The sequence below is a fragment of the Passer montanus genome, unplaced genomic scaffold (assembly GCF_014805655.1).
Source record: "Passer montanus isolate IOZ18808 unplaced genomic scaffold, ASM1480565v1 scaffold10, whole genome shotgun sequence".
Lineage (NCBI taxonomy): Eukaryota > Metazoa > Chordata > Aves > Passeriformes > Passeridae > Passer > Passer montanus.
This window is the reverse complement of record NW_024356505.1, coordinates 14,681,217-14,694,251: the sequence shown is the minus strand read 5'-3', so window position 1 is coordinate 14,694,251 and position 13,035 is coordinate 14,681,217. Positions and strand designations below refer to the sequence as shown.

The following is a 13,035-nucleotide window of genomic DNA, read 5'->3' as shown; positions in this document are numbered from 1 at the left end:
TTTTACTGAGAGTTATACATTTTATATGTGTTTATACATATTTCACATATACACAAATATTACATACACACACACAAAATCCAGAACTGCAGTAAGTTTACTGCAGAAAGATTTAGTCATTAATTTCTGATCAACCTTTTAGTACTCTGGTTTTGTTAGGCTATAAAATTAGTCAAAGAGTTTTGTTAAGTTCTTTAACCCATTGGTAATACTATGTTGCTATTTGCAGCAAATTTTTCAGCACTATTCCACTAAAGTTAAGATGCAACAGCTTTGGATGCAGTATTCTTTGATAGTACATACCACAATCTAATACATCCCAAATACGCAACATTCCTCATCTAGACGAAAAAGTTACTCTAAAAATACTAAGCTAAAAACATAACTTTAGAATATTTTTATCAAGGACTGTACTAAATATAAAGATTGACTCTACTTGCCTTATTAGGTCAGGTTACAAATCTGAAAGAATATAAGTGGAAGAAGCCAATTCACATTATCTATCATAATTGCCAGGAATCCTCCAGTAACAGACATATCCAACAAGACTAAAAATTGATTTCCACATTGTCCCTAGTCATAAAGGCTGTTGTCTGTAAACACAGTCAGTCACACCACCTACCCTTGCAGAATTATTTTGGCAAATGAAATAATGTGGTTAAAACATCCCCATCCTTTTTACTACCCCTAAAAAAAGTTTGTTGGGTTTTTTTTTTTGTTGTTTTTTAATTTACTAAAAAGGAGGAGAAAAGCTGTAAGCAATAAAGCAGAGTTCATAAAGGAAAACCACATTGAGTTTCTCATCTGTAATGCAAAATATCACCTTTACTATCCTTTTTACTACCCCCAAAAAAAAGTTTGTTGATTTTTTTTTGTTGTTTTTTAATTTACTAAAAAGGAGGAGAAAAGCTGTAAGCAATAAAGCAGAGTTCATAAAGGAAAACCACATTGAGTTTCTCATCTGTAATGCAAAATATCACCTTTACTGAAGACAGTACTATAATTGCTGTCATGGAATCCAAAAAAACAAAGCTTAACAGAAAGCCACCATAAATCATTTCTCAGACTGTACTGGCAGCCAAAGACCATCAGCAAGAAAGAGGGTCCAGGCCAAGGAGAAAGGAAAAATATGTGCCAGTCAGCATCACCACAGTCCCCAAGAAGGATGTGAGCAAGCAAAAGATTTACCACGTGCAAATCATGCCTGACCAACCCAACTGCTTTCTATGATGAGGCAAGCGATGCTGAGGACAAGGGCGGGGCCTTAGAAGATGTTTGCACTTTGCCTTGAGCACAGTATCCCACAGCTTCCTTATCACTAAATTGCTGAGGTACAGGCTGGATGAGTATATTAAAAGGTGAGTGACAATTGCCAGATGATGTGGCAAACATGGTCAGTGGTACAGAGTACAGTGTGCAGCCAGTGACTAGGTGGGAGCCTTTATGCATTAAAAGGGGACTGATGATGCCTGAGCATTAAAAGGTGAGTGACAAATGCCAGATGATGTGGCAAACACATGGTCAGTGGTACAGAGTACAGTGTGCAGCCAGTGACTAGGTGGGAGCCTTTATGCATGAAAAGAGGACTGATGATGCCTGAGCAAGTTAGGTGATGTGACACTGTGAACTCCCAGTAAAAGAGGTGCACAGAATCCTGCTGGAGAAGGGGGTTGACAGGAACCTCATCGAGTTCAACAAGAACAAGCATAGGTTTGCTCTGGGGTGGACTAACCCTGGGCCACAACACAGTCTGAGGCCACCCTCTGCGAAGCAGCTCTGCAGAAAGACACCCCAAGGTGGGCTCTAAGGTGAACACGAGTCAGCAGCATGCCCTGTTAGCAAAGGTGGCCAACAGTATTCTACCCTCTGTCAGCAGAAGTGTCACCAGCAGAGACAGCAAAGTTAACCTTCCTTTCCATTTGGAACCATTCCTCTCCATCCCTGGAGTCCTGTGTCCATTTTTGGTCTTCCTGTTACAATACAAATCCACCTAGAAACCAATACACAAAATCCAACTCTACCACAAAGGATTTTGTGCTAAAATAAAATATATCTATATTATCAAGCCACATACTGGCTACACTTGCCACCAAGAGAAAGGTAGATTTAGAAAGCTTTTGGTGTTCCCAATTAACATTCTGACTCCCTTTTATATGACTGAGATGTAACCCCATTTTTCAAGTATTACCCCCTTCCTCCTCTCCATGGTACTATTTGTTGTCAAACAGAAACAAGTAGTCTCTAGACCCTTACCACCAAAATAATAAAGGGCATCTACTGCCTAAAGACTGGATTCTGAAGAAACAGCTACCAACAACTGTATTCACGGATTTTACTATTTTGGCAGATTTGTTTTGTTCTTTAAATTCCAAGGGCTCAGTCAGTGACAGCATCGTGAACTAGTTTCAGCTTCTACTCCTACTTGCAATGATCACCGCTTCACTGTAACTGATTTTTTGTCAAAAATGTACTGATAGTTTCACAACAGTTCTTAAAACTATAGAGTGCTTTTTAATCAGCATCATAATCCACAAGCTAGAAAATTAAATGGATATTAAAAATAGAACTCCAAAGATCAGAGTATGCACCACAAAGAAGTTGTTGTCAGTACACAATTAACAAGTAGGATTCCAAGGTGTAAATATAGTCCATTTTTATGAAACTTAAAACCACTGACAGAATACTAGCACCTTGCTTTGAAGATTGTGATGTTACTCTACTGTTTTCTTCAAAAGTTTAAATTTTATGCAGTTCTCTGAGTGCCACAGGTTTTCTCCAGTTACATAAATAAAATACAGAAACTGTGATAGAACCACTATTTCACTACAAATTCCCAGTGGTCTCTGAGAGTACATCTGAACTCCTACATGGCCAAATTTTGTATGAAGTATGCTTACTGGATGAAGACAAAATAACCATGGAGACAGCTGTTATACAAAGTGACGCAAACCCTTACAAAGCTAGAGTAAGCCTGAAAACTTGCTGTTCCTCTCAACTGTTTTTCGGGACAGAATATCACCCAGTTAGACAAAGTAAAGCAAGAGAAAGAGATCAGTTCAGTGCCAGCAAGTTTTCCAATAGTTCACAGTATACAAAAAATCTGCAACCTCTTTAATAAGCAGCTGATGCCCAACTCTTCACAGAATGGACAGTGCCAACACAGAAAATTAGCATTCAGATTTTGCTTTGAATCAGCGAAGCTGAAATTGTTTAAATATTACTGTCTTTTTCCAATGGGACAAATGTAATAGGAATGTAACAGAAACAAATAAAATCTTTCTCCTTCATGTATTTAATATTCCCCTTTTCCAATACCTCCTGCAGTCTTTATTGTTTGTGTGCTTTACCTGCTTGCTTTCCAGAGATGCTTGGCCCCCCATCCCTTTCAGGAAGGCTTGCTCACTCCATGAATCTCTTTCACAGTCCTCTCTGCACTTTTGCCTTTCCCTTAACACCGCTTCTGAGAAAACTGCTGTTTACTGCCTGCACAACCCTGAGAAATTCCACAGGTTTCATTGAGTGGTTTGCTACAGAACACTGCTGCATTGCATGCAGGTAAGTGTAAGTAGAGAGAAGCCTCCTACAACTTCTTCCAAGACTCTGGTCCATGACCGCTGTCCATCCGGCCACTCCATGGAAGAAAAGCGCCTGTAGAGTACCCCAGAAGAATCTTCTCGCCTCAAGTACTCATCTTCTTCCTTGTACAAAATCTGGGCCCAGAATCAGCATGCCAACTATTTCCTGGATATCTCCCAGGTTCGCATACTACCTCTCCCACGAAGACACAGAAGAGAGAAAGGAAGTGTGAATACCTACAAATAACATTTACATAAAGGGACAGTTTTTTGAACTTGCTGGAATACCTCATTCTCATACATAAGGGCATGGAAAATTTCCAACAAATTTCAATGAATTTGGAGAGGAAGGAAACCACAGAAATGGTATATCAACTCTTGCCACTTCAAGATTACAGACTGAAACTAATTATAGATTAAAGTAATAGAGTCATTTGAATATCCAGCTCCTAGGGCAAGTTTAGAGAAGATATCTAAAAACTTCAATCATTGCCACATGGCCAAGAACAAAAAAAGAAACCTAAGTAGAACTACCAAACCTTATTTGTAATTTTTTCTGGAGGCAGAGATGCATTCAGAAGTCACAGAAGGGATAGTGACAGTCCCTGTTTTCAAAAGAACGGGAATTATTTTGGGTATTGACTCGTTTTAGATCTACACAGAAGGAAATGCAGACTAAAACTATGCACTTCCAAAGCACCAAACCATGCAGCTGTTGATTTGGCAACTTACCCTGGGTTCCCACCCTCATATCCCTCCACAAGACTGGTTCACCAAGGCAAAAGAATTCTTCATGCAGTTGCTACTTAGCTGCTAGACCTGAAACAAGAAGCTGTCAGACCAGCTTGCATCTGGTGGAGGGGAGAAAACCACTTTAGTAGCAGCCAAACTAGATCCAGTGAAGTCAAACATGAAATGGCACTCCTAGCATCTTAAATAGCTTTATGCATGGACAATATCTAAAGAAAAATATATGGCCATCCCAGTGACAGCAGCAGGAAAACAAAAATATATGAAGAAAATAATAAAGAAGAGGACAATACACAAGAAAAACAAAAAAACGAACAAAAGAAAAACCACACAGCCAGCAGGGTGGAAGCATTCCTAGACCAACCCAGGTACACAACTCTACACAGAAACAATGCAGCTATTTTTATCACTGGAAAACAAAAAAACATTTGGCATAATGCATCAAAAAAACACAGAAAAAAGGGAAATTAGAGTTGTGTGCAATTCTCTAGAAATCTAGAGAGAAAAAATATTTCAAACAAAAAAAGGTGCCAGTAAAATAAAGCAAAATTAATAGAAACAGTGATTGGCAACAACCAACCATCATTAACTGGAGACTTCAATAAAGGGAAATCACCAATAAAGTCATGTAAGAGCTTAGATTCATAGACATACTGTTTGCTTTTGGTGTCACTACTGCTAACTCACAATCTTAATAAGAAATTTTAAGAAGCTGCAGTAGAGCAACTGCCAACTGAAAGACAGACCACTACCATCTGAAGTCCAGACATTAAAAACAACTTAAAGAAATGAACATAAAATTTATTTCAAAGTTTTAAGCACACATGCAAGTCAAGCATGAAGCACTAAAGAAGAAATTAAGTACATAGTTGTAAGACCATAAAGCAAGGTACCAGTATTAAGTGCTCGTATACACACAGTAAGGACAAATTATTTTTAACACACCTACTGCACTCTATTCAATTCAGAAAAAATGCTGACTCTGAAGAGAAAAAGCTTTGGTAAATGTGAAAATTTTAAATAAAACCTTATCCTCCTAGCCTAATGTTATAAATAAATATTTATCAAAACAATAAAAATTATATTCACAGAAACATCTTTGTTCTCCACAAGACTCTTTAAATTTTATAGAAGAAATAAACAAGCACAAAAAGTAATTACCGTTTTATTATATGTACCATCAAATTAAATTTGTAATTCAGGCATTAAATTACAGGATTTAAACTTTCACAGTGTATGATTTTGCTTTACAAAATTAATGAAATTTCCATTTGATAGCATTATGATCAAAAATACTAATTTGGGTATATAAGCTATAAAAATTAGTATTTTTCTTCCGAGCATATTAAAAGAGGTTGGTTACCTCAATCTCCAATAGGTTGCATTAAAAATTAAGGTATTTTTCAGTAACAAATATACCAAGCTACACCAGGGGAGAGGGGAACAGAAGTACAACCACTTGCATAGATTTTTAGAAAAAAAAAAAAAAGCACACAAATACATATAAACACAGATGTGATTTGAAGCACAAAGAGGTTCTTCAGTGAATAAGGAATATATATATAATTTTTGCTGATCCCATTATTTTCAAGGTATCACAAAAAATCATTACATAGGCTTCAGAAAAGTAAGCTGATACAACAGTATGAAACACCACAACCTCTGGGGAAACCCAGCCTAAACAAAGTTTTGATTTATTATAATGGACATGGAATGTAAAGCTTTAAGCAGGCCTCACAAAGGAGAAAAGACTCAAGACTCAGAGATATCTCAGCCTGCATCAGCCACTGCTAGAACAGCAGCAGGACAACAAGGCTCCCTCATCTCTCCAAGTCAGACAGTTCCAAGACCATTCTGACAACCAGCGAGACTTCAAAGCGATCACTCTTTCTACAGTAACACAGGTTGAACACTTGTTTCCCAAGGCATGTACATCACCAGATTTTCAATTCATCTGTGCAGTCTGCAATGCCAAATCCTGAATAAGGGGTGACTGAGAACACCATACACATTTATTCCCCACTGCTTTTAGTATTACTTAAGAGGTATGTGAGAAATCATTCCAAGTCTGAGGCACTATTGCATAACCAGCTGGACAGCTGCTGCGAGAATTTTGCTATTCTAGATTACTTTCTACTTGGCCTTGTATAACAGCGTTGACTGGAAGAGTGGAAATGCAGGGTGCCCTACAGGATATGTAGCAATTCAAACTTCCTGCTCAAGTTCATTCCCTTACATCACAAGAGATAGCCTAACGTGCACTGGCTTAGAGGCACCAGCAGAAGTGCTGAGTAGTCATTCCCTAGAATTGCAAAAATATACTGATGAACGAGAATCTTACAATAGTGACAGTTCTGAAATCAAAACATTCTGACACAAACAGATGTGATTAAAATAGAACCACGATCACCCCCTTCCTCCAAGAGGCATGAGATTAAGGGAAGAACTGAAAAGGAACAGACATAAAGAATTTAAAAAATAACATTGTAACAAAAGCAAAACTGCATTTAAGCAGTTAATACTCTTCAAAAAATGTTCCCAAACTTATGAATGCTCTTGGAAAGAAAATGCATGCAAAGCTTGTCCTCCTACTCAGAACTCCAACCACAATGGGATACTGAATTAAGCATTTCAGACATTAATGGTACCTGTGAACTTTTGATTAGGCCATATGAGCCCTCAAATGAACAAACACAGTGCCATTTCCACCTGTGAAATAAAGAAAAAGTTCTTGAAATTTAGTATTTCTAATTATCAAAAAATCCTTCCATGTGAAGTTGAAGAAAGGACATCACACAAGCCATCTGATGCATGAAGGGATTTAATGGGATTCAAGCCAGCAGAGATGATTTTATTTCTGTCTCCTGCTGGCAACTAGTGGACTGACAAACTGGTGAGGTTCAAATCAAATTAGTCTTGTGTTCACTGTCTGAGAAAATAGGCAAAACAGCAGGACTGAAAAGATTTCAGCATCACTGGTAGAACAGCTTCAAAATAAACTACTGTACTAACCACTACAGTCAAATTCTATATTGCATGCTAGGAAATCACGAATCTTTCATAACATCCCACTTGAAAAAAAACTAGTTAAAAATTGGTGGGACTTCTTAAATGTTTGTAAAATGTCAGTGTTGGAATGCAGTAACAAATTTGACTCACACTATTTTAATTGCAACACTGAGATCACATCTCATTCCACAGAGAACACAAAGTCAATCAACATTGCAACTTCTTCAGAAATCCATCTCCACTCTCTCAGGATTTTACAGCCACTCCCGTTTTAGAGCAATAATAATCTTTAACAGATCGTCTCAAACTGTGACAGAGTAGGAACTGACCTCTTGTCCAAAACAAATGGTAGTTATAAAAGGAGTCCCCCTGGCTGAACATATCAATTATCTGTGCTTACTCACAGTACGAACAAACACACACTTCACCTCAAACTCATAAATCACCATCATGCCATCATCATTTTGAGGTGTGATCCCACAGAAATTATGTAAACAAGGTTAGAGTGCTCTTGTTCAAACTTGTCAATATGTTTACATCATGAAATAATGCCTTGTTCTATTAATTCAGAAATCAGAGTATCAGGCCTAAGCTTACAATGCCTTGCACTTCTTGAAGGTTCTTGTTCACATAACTGCAATTGATTCTGCTATCATTCCAGCCTTGGTATTCTCAACCAAGCAATGGGGAAAACTGCTAGTGAGACTGCTAAATATTAATCCTTTCACCATTGCAAATAACTCAGATACAATATCAATGACTTCTCTTTTCTAATAATAGCAATTCTCCCAGTGCTAGCTCAAAGAAAACATGCTTTGTCATCTTTGTAAGGGTGGGGAGAAGACAACAAACATATTTAAAAGAGAGATAACTCCCTGGAGTGCAACCAGACAGAGGAAATCATAATTTGAAGCTCCTTCAGCTATCTAACCCAACAAGCTATTACTATTTTTGTTGCAGTAAGGAACTTCATGCTTTTCTACTTCCATGATGTTTTGGGGAATGGTCCAGACTGACATTTTAGTTGTTGCAGAACTCTGCATTCAGTCTTAGCAGTTTAGGCCCGACTGTACACTCTAAGAATAGTCCTGAGTGTTTAGACACTGTTTTACTAGCAAAGTATTTAAAAGCAAGTACTTAAAAATATATGATAACTGCAAAAGGTTAGTTTTCTTAATTTTATCATTTCTCACTTACTTTCAACTGACACTTCATAAATTATAGAGTTATTATAAGGGCTGTAATAGGAACAATTAGGGACACAACACAGACCAGCAGTAGGGAAAACCTCACTCACAGAAAACACTGAAGGAGAAAGAGGCTTTTTACCTCCCAAGGGCTTGCAGCTAATGCTCCAACTAGATCTCATCTAGCAAAACACTGGCACTAAAGAAAGCCCCAGCACACAAGTTTCACAAAAGGACAGAAAACTTTTTTATTTCAGCACCCTGGTAAATGTCTACACATTTGAAAATGGCTCTACCACCAGAACACAGTTCAGACATATAAAGCACCAGAGCAATCTGCCACTGACATATATCAAGGAAAAGAAAAAGTTAATGCTACAGTACATCAAGCAGTTAACTGTGTTCTGCGTCTTTCAGAGCTGTACTAATATATTTTACAATGTGCTACTGTTGCAGAAAGGCTAATTCACTATTATTCTAGAGCAAGTTAAACTGCTGAGTCAACCTTTATTCTTAGAAATCAGGCTAATTGGCTTGGTTTTGCTCAGAAACAGTTCTCAATGGCTAGTAGTTAACAAAATTTAACCAAAAAAAGAAAAGTTTGTTAAAACTCTCTTATAGAAAAAAAATGTAGATTGTTTAATGGAAAGGAAATACTACATGTAGTTAGTGAATTATCATCATCAGTTGCAATAACAAGAAATACCAACATGTCAGAGCTCATTTAGTATGGCTCATTTTTAGTTGCGGATAAGAAAAAAAAAAGTCAAATTTCAAAAATATTCTCAAATGCCACTAGTACTGCAACAAGTTACTCTTGCAAGGCTGAGAATTAAGTATTGAAAAATTTAGCTGCTGATAAATTCTGAAGTCCTCCCTAAGCATCTCAAAGTAGTTTAATGAGTATCTGGGGAAGAAAAAAAAGGAACCTACTTCTCAGCTGAGATGAAGTACCCTCTTCAGAGACAACACAGGCTGCAAATGCAGACAGCACAGACCACCAATTTGAAAGACATCTAAAACTTCTTGTAAATTAAGCCACAATCCTACTGAATGTTTGGTCCATCAGAATTTAAGACACTACTGACCACCAAGAGCCAGAGCTGTACAACACCAACTGCTTCCTCGCAGTCTGTGCAGTGCTGTTACCACAGCAAAAGAGGCAAGCAAGACAAAGCCAGTTGTCCAAAAAGACAAGAGAAAGACCATTGCAATTTGTGTTCATCATGGCCTCGCCAGATGAGAAAGTGCTGAGGCAGTAAGTCACACAGGAACAGGCCACACAGGCCTGGAAAGCAGAGGACACATCTGATGAACAAGAAAAGGGGAACAAGTGAAAAGGCACGGAATGGCCAACACAACAGACTAGGGAAACAATCACCACAGCAGGACTCTAAACACATGCCGACAATGTAGTCAACACTACTGCAGAAATGAGTTTTATGGTGAAAAATTTGGAAATAGCATTTTCTAATTAGGTAAGCAAGTGTATGTGCTTGGCATCCAACAGCATGGGTTTTGAATGCAACTAAAATAAGATGGGCAGAAAGGACCAAATAAAAAAAACGCAGAGTATTTTTTCCTGACAGGAAGTGTGATCTTCCCCTGAAATTACTGATTACAAAGTCCTAATCCTAACTGCATTCACACAAAACTGAAACAAATCTGCTTGGGTCTGCATATACCAATACAGTCATAGGATGTAGGAAACTGACCTTGAAAAACTCAACACTATGTTACTGCATGACAACAGTACATATTAAACCTGATCGATCTGCCCTTCCTTCATTCTTAAACATATTGAAGAAAAAAATTTTAACATATTTATCTAAGTTATAAAACTAAGTATCTAAGTATCTAAGTAATAAAACTAGCAGCTATAGTAGGGGAAGTCTATTCAAATTTTTAATGGATAAAAACAAAATTACAGTGATTCTGGCCACTCTAGACAATAGGAAACTTGACAAGGCCATAAATATACAGCACCAAAAACTAGCACAGTTTTTGCTTCTAATATCAGTTCACCATACAATCAATCTCAATTTTCATATACAAAGAAATCACATATCAGAAGACTTGAAACAATATGCCTATTCCTCCAAAGTGTGGTAAGGGTTCATGGGTGCGACCGTGTCCAGTTTTCCCAGGTTGTTGTAGCTACCAAGTCACCATCAGAACGCCCAGAAAAGGGCACTGAGAAAGGACTCCTCCAGTCCACCTCAGGGGGATGTTCCTGACAGCCTGAAGAAATCCCCACAACTGCTTTTCAGGCAGGCAAGGCCTGAAGTTTTGCTAGACTCCCTTAAAATTTCAATTCATGTCAAGGCTGGAACACTTCACCTTGAAGCATCTTGTCTACAAATAACATATGTACAGGAACTAGAAGTAGGGAACGTCAGAACCCTCTCCTCCTGACATCAAGGATAAGTGTCATAACTGGTCATCAGATGAAATCATTAAGCTTTATCTCAAAAAGCCAGTGGATTGTCATCCACACTGCTATTCACAGAATTTCAACACTGTTAAAAAAAGAAAATTCAGCTCCAAGATAACATGTCTTGGATGGGCACACACAGCCACCACCAAAAGGAACAAACAGTCCAGTAGGAGGCACCGACCCAGAACATTCTATGCTGCCCTTAAAATAATCTAAATTACTATGGCTAATAGTCATAGCCATCACACCAACTCTCTTTAATGCAGCTTATTAATCCTGACCACCCACCAAATACCCTCAATTCAAAAATAGGTCATATATTTTTACAGGTTTAACTAATTCTGAAAATTTTACCCTCCTGGGGAAATCTGAGAGCTCATGGCTCCACAGAACTGCTTTCCAAAACTTTGAAATGATGCAAATTAAAACGTGGAAGATACTGTTTAATATCATTCAGGAAAGTAAAGCTGAAATGTTCAGGTGTTGGAAAGCCTTTACCCTGCAAGACTTAAGACAACTCACTTTTGGATTAATCACCTCCACTGTAGAATAATATGACAAATTATAAAACATGGGTAACACAGTCATTGTGTTGCAGAAGTATCTGCACTCAGGACACCTTGCTGACAATAAAAATAGAAAATCAATGGCTCTTTGTACACAAAACAGAATACAGGCTAAAGTCTAATTTCCAGCAATGGGAAAGCACTGCCAGATTCCACCTTTTAGAATGCCTTTGGACACAGCAGACATTTATAGCCCACGCTGATCCTCAAATACCTGCCTGCCTCACAGTCAAGCTGCTCCGGGACAGAAACCCTCCCTCCACCAGGCAGAGGTGAACCGGGGCAGCCAACTTCTAATGATTACCTAGTGACACAAACTCCTGCAAGCACAGCCGAACCGCTCCGCTTAAGCCCTCCTAGAAAACAAACACGGAGCCTTTACGAAACCACCGCGCAGAAGGAGGCCAGCGGCGCTGAAGCCGGAGCGGGGCCCAGGCGGGGACATCTCCCCGGCGCGGCCCAGGGCCGAGGCGGGCTCCCCTCACCAGGTGCGCTCCGCTCCTCCACACACGGGCCCGGGCGCGGCCCCACGGGCCCTCAGCGGGCAGCGCAGCCCGGCCGTCAGCGGACCGCGTCGGAACAGGGACCGGGCCCAGCCGCCGCACGGAGCGGGCACGGCGGGCCGGGCTCCGCCGCGGAGCCGGAGCGCCCCGCTCCCGTCCCGCCCTGCCGGGAGAGGACGGAGGCTGATAAGAGGGGCCCGGCGCTGCCCCGGGCGAGCCGGCCGGTGGCTCTGCCCTCCGCGGCCAAGGGGAAAACTGCCAGCCGCCGAGACAACTCGGAGGCCCCGGCGGAGGGCTGAGCCACGGCACTGAGCGCTGAGCGCTCGGGCGGACAGCGAGCCGCTCCCCGCGCTCCCGCACCTCCTCGGCAGCGCTCTTACCTCTGTTAACATTATTACCCCGCTGCGCTGCGGCGGCGCCTCGGCGGCTCTAGCCCCGCAGCATGGTGAAGCCTGGCGGCCGCGCGGAAAGCTACCCCGCACCCCGCGGGGAGGGGAGGCGAGGCGAGCGCCGCCAGCCCCCGCCGCCGCCCCGCTCAGCGCTCGCCCGCCCCCTGCCGGGGCCGCGCTCCGCTCCGCTCCGCGCCCGGCCCGGCCCGCGCTGCGCCTGCCCGGCACCGGCCGTGCGGCCGGGGCACGGACCTCGAAACTGCGGGTCGGGGTTTTTTCCCTCTCTCCCTCGGTGTGACCTGTCTTACAGCTCTTCGGTGTCAGGCAACTGTGCTGCGGACGCTAATCGAAATATTTTGTTAAATTTCTGACCCAGCAGCGCATCTCTCATCCACCAGTGACGTACGCAGCGCTCCGCGGCTTTCCCTGCTCTAGATGCTAAGGAAGGGCGCATGTCTTATCTGGAGCACAAATCCTTTGAGAAGCGGCTGAGGGAGCTGGGTTGTTCAGCCTGGAGAAAAGGAGATTCAGGGTAACCTTATCATCACCCTCTACACCTCCCTGGAAGGTGGCCGTAACCAGGTGGGGGTCTCTTCTCCCAGGCAACCAGCGAGAGGAT

At 41.0% G+C, this 13,035-nt stretch overlaps 1 protein-coding gene across 4 annotated transcripts in view; it reads right to left on the bottom strand.

The window, feature by feature from the left end:
- The window catches only part of SNX13 (sorting nexin 13), a 65,535-nt gene extending 52,937 nt beyond the window's left edge, over positions 1 to 12,598 (bottom strand). For 3 of the 4 annotated variants that reach the window (XR_005627307.1, XM_039707792.1, XM_039707803.1), the window contains exon 1: positions 12,408 to 12,598. Coding sequence is in view for 3 of the 4 variants with exons in the window: in XM_039707792.1 (XP_039563726.1) it covers positions 12,408 to 12,419 (12 nt within the window). In the remaining variant the exon portion in view is untranslated. The remainder of the gene's footprint in view (positions 1 to 12,407) is intronic. The other variant, XM_039707812.1, reaches the window with a different exon arrangement.
- Between the last annotated feature and the right edge of the window lie 437 nt (positions 12,599 to 13,035).